At 37.1% G+C, this 17,519-nt stretch overlaps 1 protein-coding gene across 8 annotated transcripts in view; it reads right to left on the reverse strand.

The window, feature by feature from the left end:
* LMO7 (LIM domain 7) overlaps nucleotides 1-17,519 on the reverse strand; it is a 196,754-nt gene that overhangs the window by 123,463 nt on the left and 55,772 nt on the right. For all 8 annotated transcript variants that reach the window (XM_012737046.2, XM_012737055.2, XM_012737054.2 and 5 more), the window contains exon 3: nucleotides 5,250-5,320. In XM_012737046.2, coding sequence (XP_012592500.2) covers nucleotides 5,250-5,320 — 71 coding nt within the window. The remainder of the gene's footprint in view (nucleotides 1-5,249; nucleotides 5,321-17,519) is intronic.

Raw genomic sequence — 17,519 nt, forward strand, 5'->3', positions numbered from 1 at the left:
AGATACTCCACATCATATGTTATCAGGGAAATACAAATTAAAGCAACAATGAGATACTATTACACACCTATTACAATGGCCAAAATTCAGCACAGTGATAACACCAAATGCTGGTAAGGATGTGGAGCAACAGGAACTCTCATTCACTGCTGGTAGGAATGCAAAATGAGACGGTCACTTTGAAGTGATTGTCTTCAAACTGAAGTTCAACAGTTTCTCTCTAAACATACTAATTTACCATACAATCCGGCAATCATGCTCCTTGGTATTTACCCAAAGAAATTGAAAACTTATGTTTACATATAAACTTGCACATGGATGTTTATAGCAGTTTTACTTATAATTGCCAGAATTTGGAAACAACCAAGATGTCCTTCATTAGATGAATGGAAAAACTGGGTTACACCCAGACAATGGAATATTAGTGCTAAAAATAAATGAGCTATCAAGCTGTGAAAAGACATAAAACAACCTAAATGCATACTGCCACGTGAAAGAAGCCTGAAAAGGCTACATACCATGTGATTCCAACTTTATGACACTCTGAAAAAGGCAAAACTATGAAGACAGTAAAAAGATCAGCAGTTACCAGGGGTTAGGAGGGAGGGAGAGATGAACAGGCGGACCACAGAAGATTTTTAGGGTAATGGACTATTCTGTTTGATACTACAATGGTAGATTCATGTCACCTTACATTTGTGCAAACTCACGGAATGTAGGACACCAAGAAGGAACCCTAATGTAAACTATGGACTCTGGGTGATAAGGATGTGTCAGTGTAGGTTCATCAATGGTAACAAACATACCTCTCTGGTGCGGGATGTTGATAATGGAGGAGGCTGTGCATGTGTAGGGGCAGGGGTAACATAGGATAACTGTATCTTCCTCTTGATTTTTCTGTGAAACCAAAAGTTGCTCTTACAAAAAAAAAAAAAAAAAAAAAAAAATTCTCCAAAACAAAAAACAATAACAAAAAGCAAAAGGCATTTAACAGGGGGACTCTGGGTTCCTGTCCTGGTTCTGTCATTTCACTATTAAGTAATATTACTAAATTCTTCTCAATCCCTTTGTGTAAATGAGAGTCCTATGTAGTTCTCTCTCTCTGTGGTTTTAAACCTCAAGTTTGAGGCCACAATGTAAAAAAAAAAAAAAAAAAACTCAACAAAACTTGAAATGAGTCTGTAGAGGGTGGCTACCATAACAAAAGTGAATTTGTAAGTTGATGTTTGCTAAGCTGACCTTCAACTTGATATACTGCTTTAAAATAAATGGCATTTTTTTGCTATATACAGATATTAAATTACAGGCAAAATGGACTGTGGAAGTTAAAAAGAGGGCACACAGATGCCAGCCATAAAAATACTGCCATGCAGAGAAAGAAGTTTAAAACTTTTGAATTATCTTTATGAGCTTGAACCCTTGCATCTTTGTTTGCCTACTGCTGGGTTATCAAGTAACATGGAAACTTCAATGTTTATATTACTTGAAGTGAAGAAAAACAGTTTTCACTACTTAAATTTCAAAAGGCTGTAATAATGGGGTCATGTCAATAGACAGTGCTGGCATGCTGGAGCACTGTATGTAAGCAACCATCCTCAGGAAATTCAAAACCAGAAAGAGCGCTAAGAAGAAAGCCTTCCCCATTACATGAAAGCCTCTGGGCTCCACAAGCTCTGCTGAGAAGCCCCAGGGGCTACTGATGTGTGGAAGTCTCCAACTCTAACAAAAAGATAGAGCTCTCTTGGCTGGAATGACAAGTGCAAAGTTCTCTCTTATCCAATGCCTTAAAACAATCATCTGAGTCTCCTGTAGTGAGCAGTAGTATTTGTGCAAACAATTCTTCTTCTATTGAATGTATATTTAATAAAATATTATAGTACTTTTAGGCAGACAGTGTAGTGGTCACATGGCAGATATAAACAGACAGGATCTCACAAACTAAGAGGTAAACATCTCGCTCCATTCTTTCCAAGCTGCAAGCAAAGGAAAAGAAGACCTGTTGACACAGTGTGAGAAGACTGTTCTCAATGGCGTAAGCCATGTGTTCAAAAAGACATAAACTTCTGATGCATGGCTGAATGGGAATAGAGCAAAGACTTGGGACCATCCCAGGGGCAGGAAGTACAAACTGACTTACCAGAGACACACCCAATCAGACTACCTTGGAGCAAATCTTCTTACTTCATAAGAGATCTAAAGAGTGTTTTCATTTGAATATTTCCAAGATGGTCATTATAAGATGAGTAACTGGGAAATGACTAACTGATATCATTAGCTGGATATGCCTCAACCAAATATGTTTAGAGAAGAGAAATAATTCTGCTAGAACCCAGAGCAAAACAAGATTGTGGACATTTATGTAGTGACAAATATTTTTTTTATAAAATATATTACAGTAAGGCAGTCCTCATGAATACTAAAGCCTTCCCCATTACAAGAAAGCCTCTGGGCTCCATGAGAAGCTCTGCTGAGAAGAGAGCTAAAAAACACTAAAAAACACTGAAGACAGGAGACAGATTAATGAATACTATTAATAAAATTCATAGAAAATTATAACAAGAAGTTAAAATCACTATATACATTCTTGTCAATCTTATATTAATTAGAAAAATAAAAAAATCAGATTGTGTTCCCATCTCACTGTTTAGTAAAAGCAAGAGAAATTACATGTCCAAGGTAAACAGGAAATGAAGTACTACAATAGACTTTAACAGGGGAATGTTCTTGATCCCTCAACTCACTAGATCCCACAGTCGTGCAAACTAAATGGCACTAAAATGATTAACAAGAAGATACTAACTTCAATAGTCAATCAGATTAAAAGGCAATGTATGTACATAACTATCCTGCATTACTCAAATGTGCATCTTGCCTGACACCTCAGAGAAGAGTTTGTACCCAATTTAGACTATCTGAAATAGCAGTACACTGCCAGTTGGGTGAAAGCTATAATAAGCTCCTCCAACTTTTGACTTTGATATCTCAGAATGCCAGTTCAAAAAGGGAAAAGCACTACTGAAGGATAAAAAAAAAAAAAAACTGCTGAAATTACCAGATGAAATATTAACAAAACCCTTTAAATGGTGATAATGAGGATGCCTGGGATTTTTAATAGGCAACAAGTACACCCTTCCTTATATTTGACAAGAAATATGCTCTGGCACTGAGCCAAACAGAAGTCAGCCTTTTCCTGTTTAAAAAAAAAAAAAAAGGATTCAGATTTTAAAAATATCCTAATCATATTTCAGCTAAAACTTGAGATCTCTAATGGATAAAATATGCTCAAAGACAGAACGCTTACTACATTTACTGCTAATTTAAAAGTCAAGACTTAAAACACTAGGCCTCTGAACAGCCGACTTAGTTTCCTCTTAGGCATTTTATATAACTCAGATGAACGTGGTCGCAAACAGTGGTGCCCACATTATCATTTTACAGATCAGCCAGCTAGGCTTTCTTCAGTTACAGATTCATACTGACTATACCTGAATTGATTTTTAACACCATAGTTTTTAGATTAATGTGCCTTCGTTAACCAGCGACTGTTAACAATGTGATTTATAATTTAGAGAAAGATTTTTTTAATACAAATGTTATGCAGTGCTTTGGTGTCTGTCCCACAGTAAACTACAATTGCTGATTACCAGGCCTTAATATTTATTTACTTAAGCTACTTTTGGGAAACATTAATTTAAAAAACACTAGGTACTAAACAGATAGTTTTTGAATCAAGATAAAGTAATTTCCCATCAGTGACCAATTGGGCTGACTATGTGACCTACTTAAATTAGATTAAACACTATTCAACAATGATAATGAATGTGACATTGGAAGAGGACAAGAAAAATGCTTTAAACTTTATTCGTGGCCCTTCTTCATATGTCTGTCCTGGAGTACCTCAGGTGAAACCACAAGAAATTGAGACTTCTGTAGGTCATAAAAGGTTTAATACCAGCAACTTCATATGGAACAAATTAATATCACTCTATTGCAAAGAAGTTTGAACATCTACCAACAGGGCTGATGAGATAAAGAATATTGTTTACATGGCCATATTCCTAGCAACAATTTGTATCTATACAAAGTTTGATAGTTTATCAAAACCTTAATATTAATATATTAACATATATTATTAAACTTGGCAACCCTGTGAATTAGGCAGATTAGATAACTTGATCTCCACTTTAGAGATGAGAAAATAAGGCTCAAATGTTAAGTCCCTTGATCAAATGTACAAAGATGTTAAGTCACTTGTTCAAACATTCAAAAGTAACAGAGCAAGGAATCTATCTAGGCCCTTTGACTCCAGACTTTTGCTGCAAACAACTTCCTTCAAAAGGATAATCAAAATCATCGAAGTACTAATGCATACACTCAGTGCTTACAAGTGGACAGGTTCCATAAATACCTATGTGATAAGTGTTTAGATTGAAATAGCCAAGTGCCTTCAAAAATGTGGGTAGGTATTCAAGCACATTCTAGGAATTTATTTGCTCACTTTTGCAACCTGCACCCTCACCCAGGACTTCATCCTTATGCCTTGCAGGCCTGCCTGTTCCTTACCCCTAAGGGTCACATACCTGGCTAACTGTACTATGCATCCATTAGGGAATAAAACATTGCACTAAACATACACAGTGTAGGCCTTATACCATCAATCATGGCACCGGCCTATTTTACTTATGGTAAGCAAAGCCTGGGATGTGGCTCTCAGTAATATCTATTAATTCAATGAATGGTGCATAAATCACATTGATTTTGGTAAGTTAATGACTCCACTTAAAGCTTAAAAGAAAAATTTACCACTCCAATCATCATGATTTATTGATGAAGAAAAGAAGTTTTATATTAACTTCTAAACCAGGCACTTCCACATGTTGAAATATTTAGAGTAAGAGACGGGTGGTAAAATGTAAGAAGACTCCTCCTCAACCACCCCCCCCCAACTGGCCTACCATGCAAGAAAAGAATCTTTCTTGTTTACTAATTAAAAATAATATATATCTCACCAATGCTATCTGTAAAGGCAGAGACTGATAACCCCTTCTTCCTACTGTCTCACACTGTAGGGTGTCAATTTGCAGGAATCAAATGTCACCTGCGACCAAGAAGACATACCTGTGACTATGGTGGCTATGGGAGAAGGGGGGGTGAAGACACCTCATAACCTCATAGCTCCTGCACACACGCACATGCACACACACACCCCTCTGCTTTTGAATTATGATTTAAATGCTTTGAATACTTACTCACACAGCAGAACACCATTTTCTAGAGAAGCTCGAAAATCCTTTGTTTCAAAATTCTTCTCTGTAACTGCCTGAAAGACAGATTTGGGTGTTAATTTTCTCCTAAGCAGGGATAGCACACAAGTCAAATTCAGTATTAGATTAATTAATATGCATCTAATGTTATATCTGACAGATGTGCATATATAAACTGTTATATCCATAAGCCATTCTTTACAGAAAATTATGTTACAAAGAGAATTTAACCATTTTAGTAGGAACAAATATACGCAGAAAAAGCCACAATGAGTGTTTTCTATAATGTAACCATTTTATTGGGTGATAAAAGTTAGAAGGTAAATTTCCAACATATTTTATATATTTTTTTAAAAAACCTATAGGTGACCTATTCTAAGAATGAATTAGAACCAATTTAAGATATAAACTTGAAATACCAACTGTACTGAATATACACATTACTAATTTCAATTCCCTCTTTAAATTCCTCAAGTTTCATTAGAAAGCTAAATAGCAGAGGGTCCTCTTTAAACTTATTCATGAACTGTCCCTACTTTGTGTAAAGAGCTCTTTATCGAAAGATCCTAGAAAGCAGACTATCAAATCCTGACATGCAGAAACAAAAGAGAGACAGGTAAGATGGTAAATATTTTAAACTGACAATTCCCAACTTAAGGCTATTATGTATGAACAGGCCACCTGCAGTTACCACCACCAATGATCTTAGTGAAACCACTAAAAAATATCTAGATTCTGTCTCTAGAGGGTAAAGTGACTGGTATAGGGAAGGGGATTCCATAGGGGAAACAGTAACAGAGAAAATGGAGACTACTGTGGGGAAAAGCTGCTTCAGGAACAATTCCTAGGCCTGGGTCCCCATCTGGGTGGGAGGAAAGGGAGCCAACAGTAGTGACATCACCTGTCACCTAAAGAATAATAAATCGTACTTTAAAATGTGAACCCATTCTTATGTTAAGAATCCAGTATTCTGAAAGAAATTACAGACTTTTGAAAGAACTCTTTAGTAGCTCTCATCTAACAATTACTCATTTAGTTTTTCAATAATTTTGAACCTTACTCATTAGCAAGTTATTTAAGGTGTGAAACATTTTACGCAATGAGCCTGTGATTCATAGGACCTAAATAGAGACCACGTGTTTCCCACTTAAGTTATCAAAAGTCAACACAAACAGGAGTGATCACTATGCAGTCAAACAGCCACACCTTGCCTTTTGTACAAAATATTTTCCTCTCTCTCGCTTCCCTCTTTCCATATTTTCCTAACGCAGTTAAATAAAACCACTGCCACCTGAAATAATCCGAGGAGATGGGCATTAGGGGACAGAACCTGGGGTTTAAGCCTGGACTCCTCTCACAAGACACACTTCTATGTCACCACTCAGCCCCCTAATTTTTAAAGGGAAAGAAATACCTGCCCTATCTACTTCACAGTACACAAGTGATACGTGAAAATATCTTGTCTCTTCTAGGAAAAAGTAGTCCAGCAGCCATCCTGCTGGAAAGAAACTACAAATCGACATGGCCGAGTGTGAAGCCCTTGGGTGAGACTCTTCCTCTGTGGTTATAATTAGTCCACCAGAGCGTGAGAAGGGCGGAGCAGCCTGCCCAGGGCATATTCTGTACAAACACTGCTGCCAAACCTGTCTTACCACCTGTAGCCTCCAGAAAAGCCCTTGATAGGTTTTTAAAGGGCAGATTTTGTGGAAGAAAACATCAGCTAAAATACATAGGCAATAAGTGCCAAGTTCATAGATTCCAAAAAAAACCCATGCCTTTTCCTACGAAATGTATTAATTTAATAAACAAATGGGAATTATCTTTATGCTCTTTACTGTTTTGTTTATGGCTTTATTTTAACCCTCCTGCTGGGTAAGATTTCCCACCAATAGAAGCAACGAGCTTCCTCAAAGCTCCATCGCTCAGTTGCAATTCTGACCACATAATCCACAAGACTTAAATCCCAAACATTCTGGGAACCTCTCAAAGACCACTTCATACCAGACTGGTTAGCAGCAAAACACCCACAAATGCAAGTCAGCAGGCACTCGTCCCCTTTAGATTTTTTCGGTTTCTTTTAAGCACCCATTTAAAAGGCGTCTAGAATCCCAAAAGCACACACTACCATATTTTTGTGCAAATCACAGTGCAAAAACATAGTGCCTGTTTGAGCTTGTTTTAAAAGGGAGTAAGGGGTGTTTCCAGGCAAAAACTAGGCTATGAGCTTCAACTGGGCTCACAGTTGATTCCAATTAAGTTACTTACTAATTGACAGATCAGCTACTAGCTCATGATATTTAAGATACACATCATTATCATGCCAATCATTTTAACATCAGTAATGCAAAAAAAAAAAAAAAAAATTCCGAGGAACATTTAACATTAAAAGCCACGTGGTACACAGAGACCACACCATGAAGCTCTTCACAAGACATAGGTCTGCCTTAATTGTCCACTCATGGAGATAAGTGAGTGTTCACATATTGTGACCTTATATTGAGATGGCCCACACAGGGCATTGTTTCCACAGAGAGAAGCCCCGGGCTGGTACACATTAAGGAGGTGGACACTTTTTAGTTACCCTCCAAAGCTGTCAGTAAGTTAAAAACACCCCTATCTGCTCTCTTTCATTAAACTTCATTTTTGAAACAACCATTATATAATCCCTAGGACTTCACAAAACAGGTCTTATTTTTATAATGAATTCCATGAGATGTCTCTCATTATTTATGACACGGCAATGTTGACAGATCTCATCAGTCACACATGCCAAAGATGTATAAATGCAAGGATTATGGCTCTCTGTAAACATGTTAGGGAAAAACTGAACATAATTTTAAATAGAACAAATGCCTATCTCCTATCTCTTTCCTGTTCCAGAGTAAAATTATTGGATAGGTCATTTGTGATACTAGAGAAGCCAAAAGGTTGGGTTTGGCCCTTTCTAAACTACTCTCATAGTGTGAGCCACATCCACCCCCCCCCCAAAAAAAAAGAACTTAGAGAGGCTGAGATGGGAGTACCAGATGCCTCGAGCAATGAAGATTTAGTCTCCTAACTTCTCCAGGCCTCAGTTAACCTCAGCTACAAAACAGGAACCCAGATTATGACAGCCAACACTTTAGGCCTGAATCCTCAGAGCAGTCATATGTGTTGGGAACTCTTACCCTCAGTCTACACATGAGGAAACTGAGTTACAACTCAAGTTGAGACCGATAACATAGCTCCCTAGATAACAGGGCACTGAGCACCGAATGACAGTGTCTGTGAAAGCACTCTGCGAACTCTCAGATGTCATTAGGGACTTACCCTCTGTGTCCCCAAGCATCCCAGGCTGCACTGCATACTCCCAAAGGCAGGACTTTCTTAGCCCACTTCCCACTGGCTGAAATACAGCTTACACCAGGGGTCCTCAAACTTTTTAAACAGGGGGCCAGTCCACTGTCCCTCAGACCGTTGGAGAGTGTGGCGCACATTCCACACATGCGCACTGTGTGCCCGGGACAAGTCGGCTGCTAAGCAGGACAGGCAGCGACAGCAAAAACACCCAGTGGGCCAGATAAATGTCCTCCATGGGCCGCATGTGACCCATGGGCCATAGTTTAAGGACTCCTGGCTTACACATATCATCACTTAGGTTTTACTCTTCCTACCAATAATTGCCATTTATTTACAGGAATTAAAGACAGAAAAAGACAAAACTGATGGTTAGATTTCAGGTATGTGTCGAATGGATGAGGGGATTGGTTGTGTTTTGGAGGAAGAACCTGCCTCAGTTGCTGAAATCACTTTATTAAAGTAGCCTTCTCCTGCACAGGACAGAACCCATCCTAGTTTTGTTAACAACTCAAGAATAAAAACATACAAGAGTCCGTGGAAACATGTCACTCTAGTGATACACGCCTTTTTGAAGCAGAACATTGCTGGTTGAAACCTTCAAAGTTGAAAACTTATCACCACTAGTGATTTGCTACATGAAAGTTTTTCCAGGCTAAAGATACGTTAGAATTTAACTTTCCATTTAAATAATCTGTCTTAATTTTAACTAAGATATATAAAAAGCATTCATTTATTCATTCATTCAGAATTCATTTAATGGCAATCTGTTATCTACATACTTGGCATGGTGCATGGCACTAGGAATATAAAAAGATGAAGCAATTCTTGGAAATTCCTCTGTAAAAAGTCTAACCCTGTTTTGAAATTTGTAGTCAAAATGGCATATGTGGTTAACCCTCTGAATTACAGTGTGTTCTTGGTTAACTTATATTGTACATTCAGCAAATAACATTCCTTTAAGGGACATAATGCTCAAGTTACCAGCCTCTGCTAAGATTTGGCATTGTACTACATAATATTCTGGAGTATGCTAGGGCTATTTTTGCCAATACTAATATCATTTGATAGCAAAACCAAAGCCAGCTCACAGTCTTCCAAGATAGTGGTAATCAGAATTGCACAGATCACTGAACTATAAATGGAATCCAAAAGTTTCACAGTGGTCACAAGTCTATACATTTTTCCTGCCCCAGTACTACCTTAAAACCTTCATCTTAGAGCAGCTAGTATAAATTATACCTCCCACTTTACCTTCTTCTAGGGAAAAGCCAACAAGTCAGGAGGGAAGAGACGGGAAACTGACAGCAAAATGCAAAGCGCCATCCAGGTTGTGTGCCTCAATAATTAAAAGCCAACTGTCTAACACTCAAAATCTTCACTCAATCATCATTAGTCCAAATGTCAGTTACATTCACATTTTGAGGGTAAAAAGATCCAGAATAAGTTTAAATATAATTTCTAGTTTAGAAGAAGCAGCCCACTTCCCCATATCAGAACCAAATTTTAGCTTATTTTCAAATTATTTTTGTTCAACCACAATTTTTTAACAAGCCAAAAATGAAATACAACTGAAGAAAACTAAACAAAACTAAGAAAAGAAAGGCAGATTGACTACAGGGCTGACAATTTATGTGCGAGGTTTCATCAATACATCAAAATCCAAGAAACCTGAGCCCTATTAGCAGTCGGTTAAGTTCACTGCAAACATCACATACAAAAACTGTGCTCGTTTTACAGCTATATTTTGTTCTGTTAACAATGACAAAAACTACTTCTAAAGAGCAAATTACATTTTCTCTCTAAGTATAGGTTAATACTTCAATTTATGTTGTTGCAGACAATATGGAAAATACCCCAAGGGAAAAAGGTCTAGCAAAAGCCTAGTCTTAAATTATTTTTTTTCTAGATCAAGGAGTTTTTAAATAACTAGCACACAAGGCACAAGTAGATGTGAACATCCATTATCAGGATATTTTAAGTATAGTTCAAATGCTTAATATAATCATGGGTTCTCAAGAGTAAAAAGATGATGTTGGTTTTGGCAGAAATGTCACACACATATTAGCAAGTCTCAACAATTACCTGCTTACCTCCCTGTGAATTACTATGAGAGACACGGCTGTGGGAAATATTCATTTGGGAAATAGTGTTTCTGCATTTCAGGTGAGAGTCACTACTTATTTTATATGAACGTCAAATTGATAGTTACACCTTTGCTGCCTATGATATACTTTATTATCCAGTGCAAGTTTGATATCAAGGAATGGAGTTGAGATGCCTGTTTCACAGGAATTTCTACAATGGTTCTTGATGGATTCCTACTGCAAGCCAACAACAATGTAGTCCTTCTGGTACCCATTTGTCAACCTTTCAATTCAACAATGAATTTCTAGGAAGCAAAGAGACAGCTACAATTCTATTCCTAGCACTTAAGTGAAAGAAAACATATCCTCACACAAAAACCTATATTTGAATGTTCATAACAGCATTACTCATATTAGCCAAAAGGTGAAAACAACTCAAATGTCCATCAACTGATAAATAAATATGGTGTAACCACACAATGGAATATTATTCAGCAATAAGAAGAATGAAGTACAGTGGTTCCCCCTCATCCATGGTTTCACTTTCTGCAGTTTTAGTTATCCCAGGTCAACTTCTGTCCAAAAATATTAAATGGAAAATTCCAGAAATAAACAATTCCTAAGTTTTAAATTGCACACCATTCTGAGCACTGTGATGAAATCTTAAGCTGTCCTGCCCCATCCCATCCCTGCCCCAGGGATGTGAATCGTCCCTTTGTCCATCAAATCCATGGTGTAGGATGCATTCTCTGCCCATGAGTCACTTGGTAGCCATCTCAGTAATTGGATTGACTGTCGAGGTATGACAGTGCTTATGTGCAAGTCTCCTTTTAATAATGACAGCAAAGAACAGGAGTAGTGATGCTGGCAATTCAGATATGCCAAAGAGAAGCCATCAAGTGTTTCCTTTAAGGGAAAAAGTGAACATTCTCAATTTAAGGAAGGAAAAAAAATCAGATGCTGAGGTTGATAAGATCTATGGTAAGAACAAATCTTCTATCCAGGAAATTGTGAAGAAAGAAAAGTAATTCATGCTAGTTTTGCTGTCACAGTCTAAACTGCAAAAGTCACAGCCACAGTGGATGATAAATGCTCAAGTAAGATGGAAAAGGGGCAGAATGGATGAAAAAACACAACACAAATATCTGTTGCATCCAAGAGACCCACTTAATGCATGAAGATTCTTACAGACTTAAAGGGGTAGAAAAAAATATTCCAAGCAAATGGAAACCAAAAGCGAACAGGGGACGGGCGTGGTGGCTCACGCCTAAAATCCTAGTGCTCTGGGAGGCCAAGGCGGACGGTTGCGCAAGGTCAGGAGTTCGAAACCACCCTTAGGCAAGAGCGAGACCCCGACTCTACTACAAATAGAAAGAAATTAATTGGCCAACTAATATATATAGAAAAAATTAGCCAGGCATGGTGGCACATGCCTGTAGTCCCAGCTACTCGGGAGGCTGAGGCAGTAGGATTGCTTGAGCCCGGGGGATTTGAGGTTGCTGTGAGCTAGGCTGATGCCACGGGCACTCTAGCCAGGGCAACAGAGTGAGACTCTGTCTAAAAAAAAAAAAAAAGCAAACAGGTATCAAACAGACTTTAAAATAACAATAGTAACAAGAAGCAAAAAGGTCGTTGTATAATGATAAAAGAAAGGATCAAACAAGAAGATATAACAAGCCTAAATATATATGTACCTAATGCCAGAGCTCCCAGATTCATAAAACAAATATTACTAAACCTAAGGAAAGAGAAGGACAGCAATACAATAATAGTGGAAGACTTCAGTACTCCACTGACAGGACTAGACAGTTCAACGAGGAAGAAAGTCAACAAAGAAACATTGCACTTAAACTGGACTCTAGAACAAATGGACCTAACAGACATTTACAGAACATTTTACCCAACAACTGCAGAATATACATTCTTTTCAGCTGCACGTGGAACATTCTTCAAGGTAGGCCATATGATAAGCCACAAATCAAGTCTCAAAAAATTTTCAAAAATCAAAATCATACCAAGCATCTTTTCAAATCCCAGCAGAATAAAACCTGAAATCAATTCCAAGAGGAAATCTCAAAACTATACAAATACATAAAAATTAACCTGTTTTTGAATGATCATTGGGTCAATGATGAAATCAAGGTGGAAATCAAAAAAATTTTCAAAATAAATGATAACAGTGACACAAGCAATCAGAACTTCTGAAATACAAAAAAAGTAATGCTAAGGGGGAAGTTTATAGCACTAAATGCCTACATTAAAAAGGAAAGATCAGAAATTGACAACCTAATATCAACCTCAAGGAAACAAAAACAAGAACAAACCAAATGCAAGGGTAATAGAAGAAAAGAAATAATAAAGATCAGAGCAAAACTAAACAAAACAAACAAATAAAACACAAAGAATCAATGAAATGAGCCGGGTGTGGTGGCTCACACCTGTAATCCTAGCACTCTGGGAGGCCGAGGTGGGCGGATTGCTCAAGGTCAGGAGTTCGAAACCATCCTGACCAAGAAGAGCGAGACTCTATAAATAGAAAGAAATTAATTGGCCAACTAATATATAGAAAAAAATTAGCCGGGCATGGTGGCGCATGCCTGTAGTCCCAGCTAATCGGGAGGCTGAGGCAGTAGGATTGCTTGAGCCCAGGAGTTTGAGGTTGCTGTGAGCTAGGGCTGATGCCACGGCACTCCCTCTAGCCTAGGCAACAAAGCGAGACTCTGTCTCAAAAAAAAAAGAATCAATGAAATGAAAAGTTGGTTATTTGAAAAGGTAAACAAAATTGACAGAGCACTAGCTAGAATAACCAAATAAAAAAAAAAAGGACAAGATTCAAATAAGCTTAATCAGAAATGAAAAAGGAGACATTACAACTGATACCACAGAAATACAAAATCTGACTTGAGATTACTATGGATACCTCTGTGCACTCGAACTAGAAAATCTAGAGGAAATGGATAAAGTCCTGGAAACATGTAACTCCCTAAGCTTGAATCAGCAAGAAATAGAAATCCTGAATAGCCCAATAATAAGTAGTGAGATTGAATCAGTAATAAAAACATCTCCAAACAAACAAACAAGCAAACAAAAAAAACCCAGGACCAGACAGATTCACAGCCAAATTCTACCAGAAGTTCATAAAAGAACTAATACCAATCCTCCTAAAACTGTTCCAAAAGATCGAGAAGGAGGGAATCCTCCCTATCTCATTCTACAAACTCAGTATTATACTGATACCAGAGCCAGGAAAGGACACAACAAAAAAGAAAACTACAGACCAGTATCTCTGATGAACACAAATGCAAAAATCCTCAACAAAATACTAGGGAACCAAATCCAACGGCATATCAAAAAAAGAATTCATCATGATCAACTGGGTTTCATCCTAGGGATGCAACTATGGTTAACACAAGCAAGTCAAATGTGATTCCTCACATAAACAGAATTAAAAACAAAAACCATATGATCATTTCTATACATACAGAAAAGCATTTGATTAAATCCAGCATCCCTTCATGATAAAAACCCCCCAACAAACTAAGTATAGAAGGAACACACCTCAATTAATAAACGCCACATACAATAAACCCACAGTCAACATCATGCAGAATGGGAAAAAGCTGAAAGCATTCCCCCTAAGAACTAGAATAAGACAAGGATGCCTACTTTCACCACTTTTATTCAACACAGTATTGGAGTTTCCATAATACAATAGCCACAGCAGTCAGGCAAGAGAAAGAAATAAAGGATATCCAAATTGGAAAAGAAGTCAAACTATCTCTGTTTGCCCATTATATGAGCTTATACCTAGAAAACTCTAAAGACTCCTCCAAAAGACTCACAGATTTGATAAATGAATCCAGTAAAGTTTGTTTATAAAATCAATGTACTCAAATCAGTAGTACTGCTATACAACAATAATGACCAAGCTGAGAACCAAACCCAAAACTCATTGTCATTTACAACAGCAGCAAAAAAAAAAAAAACCTACAAATAAAGTTAACCCTTTGCACTTGCTTGCTTTTTTCTCATCATCCACTCGACGTTATCCACACTTGACATCCGAGTGCAAAGGGTTAACCAAGGAAGTGAAAGATCTCTACAAGGAGAACAACAAAACACTGATGATAAATTGTTTGCAGAAGAGACTATTTGGGAAAAAGAAAAAAAAACACTGATAAAAGAAATCAAAGATTACACAAGCAAATGGAAAAACACCCAATGCACATGGATTAAAAGAATCAACATTGTGGAAAATGAACATATTACCCAAAGTGATCTACAGATTCAGTGCAATTCCTATCAAAGTTCTAATATCATTTTTCACAGAATTAGAAAAACAATACTAAAATTCATATGTAACCTACAAATGAGCCTGAATAGCCAAAGCAATTCTAAGCAAAAAGAACAAATCCAGAGGCATCACATTACTCACCTTCAAATTATACTACAAGGCAATTATAACCCAAACAGCAAGATATTGGTATAAAAGTAGACACATAGATCCATGGAAGAGAATAGAGAACCTAGAAATAAAGCCAAATATCTACAGCTAACTGATCTTTGACAAAGCAGACAAAAACATACACTGGGGATGTTATATTTATATAAGGATATCCTTATTTATATAAGGATATTATATTTGATAAATGGTGCTGGGAACACTGGATAGCTACACGAAAAAGAGTAAAACTGGATCCCTGTCTCTCACCATATATAAAAATTAACTAATGATAAATCAAAGACTTAAATGTAAGATTTAAACAATAAAAATTCTAGAAGAAACCCTAGGAAAAACCCTTTTGGACATTGGCCTAGGCAAATAATTCATGGTTAAGAACCCAAAGGCAGGCCGGGCGTGGTGGCTCACGCCTGTAATCCTAGCTCTCTGGGAGGCTGAGGCGGGCGGATTGCTCAAGGTCAGGAGTTCAAAACCAGCCTGAGCAAGAGCGAGACCCCGTCTCTACTATAAATAGAAAGAAATTAATTGGCTAACTGATATATATATAAAAAATTAGCTGGGCATGGTGGCTCATGCCTGTAGTCCCAGCTACTCGGGAGGCTGAGGCAGAAGGATCGCTCAAGCCCAGGAGTTTGAGGTTGCTGTGAGCTAGGCTGACGCCACGGCACTCACTCTAGCCGGGGCAACAAAGTGAGACTCTGTCTCAAAAAAAAAAAAAAAAAAAACCAAAGCAAATGCAACAGAAATAAAAATAAATAGAACTTAATTAAACTAAAAACTTCTGCATGGAAAAACAAATAAGTAAACAGACAGCTTACAGATTGGGGGAAAAAATATTCACAAACCATGCATCCAACAAAGGACTAATATCCAGAATCTACAAGAAACTCAAAGTAGCAAGAAAAAAAGCAAATAACCCCATTAAAAAAATGGGCAAATGAAATGAACATTTTTCAAAAGAAAATAAACAAATGGCCAACAAACATATGAAAAAATGTTCAGTATCACTAATCATCAGGGAAATGCAAATTAAATCCACAATGAGACACCACCTTACCCCAATTCCCAGTTAGAATGGCCATTATTAAAATGTCCAAAAATAAAAAAAATATACGTTGGTGTGGATGTGGTGAAAAGGGTATCAACAGTGTATAAGCATTTACACACTGTTAGTAGGAATGTAAGTTAGTACAACCTCTATGGAAAAGAGCATGGAGATTCCTCAAAGAATCTATACAACAATAATGACCAAGCTGAGAACCAAACACAAAACTCATTGTCATTTACAACAGCAGCAAAAAAAAAAAAAAAGCTACTCAGGAGGCTGAGGCAGGAGGATCACTTGAGCCCAGGAGTTTGAGGTTGCAGTCAGCTATGATAATGCCACTGCGCTCAAACCTGAGCAACAGAGCAACACCCCATCTCACACACACACACACAAAAGTTTTGAAATTAGACAGGGGTGATAGTTGGACAATTCTGTGAATATACTGAAAACCAATAGATTTTACACTTTAAAAATTATTTGCTATGTGAAATATATAACAATAAATCTGTTTTCTAAAAAACTCATTGAACTCTACACTTACAATTTGTGCATTGTATTCAAATTTAATAAAAATGAATTTTTAAAAAATAGTTACAAAGGCCTTTTATACCATCTCCATACCCCACACAAAAGAAGTTCAATATAAGTTAAGCTATTTAAGCAATTCCTGTACTCTAAATTCCTATACCACCAAAAAATTTATATATATTTTTACAGGAATAGGTCTTAATTTGCAAAATGAATTCTCAGTCCTGCTACCTCACATCCTCACTAAAAACTAATATTTTAGTATTAAAGTATGATTATATTTCCTTTCATATATTTGCATCTATCTTTCTGTTTTTATGTACATCATCTTTGCATTATATCTAAAAATTTCCACAGGACTAGGACTAGTTCCTAGGACTAGGTTTTCTCACAGGACTAGGTTTTCTCAAGTGCACAAATTATCTTTTTTCATAATTCACTTTAATTACATGGTCACGAAGCACAGAACACACATAAGCAATAGGCCCATACAAAGGCGCTTATAGAAGTCCCCACTAACTCCCCACTGTGAGTTCATTACATTCCCAGCAACAGAACTGTGAAGAAACTTGTTTTCCTCAAACAACTTGCATGAACAAAGTTTCTCCTGGATTCTTTCTAGGGTCTTAGCAGATCTCAACAAAGTTTCCAGCTTATTTATCTCAAAAGTAGATATGCTGATGCCTCTGCAAAGCATAATTATTAATTTATCCTTGACCAATTATCCTTGAGCAAGTAATAATTACACTTCTATTTATTGCAATCATTTGCTTAAACATTACAAAATTTGAAGC

The sequence above is a fragment of the Microcebus murinus genome, chromosome 13 (assembly GCF_040939455.1).
Source record: "Microcebus murinus isolate Inina chromosome 13, M.murinus_Inina_mat1.0, whole genome shotgun sequence".
Taxonomy (NCBI): domain Eukaryota; kingdom Metazoa; phylum Chordata; class Mammalia; order Primates; family Cheirogaleidae; genus Microcebus; species Microcebus murinus.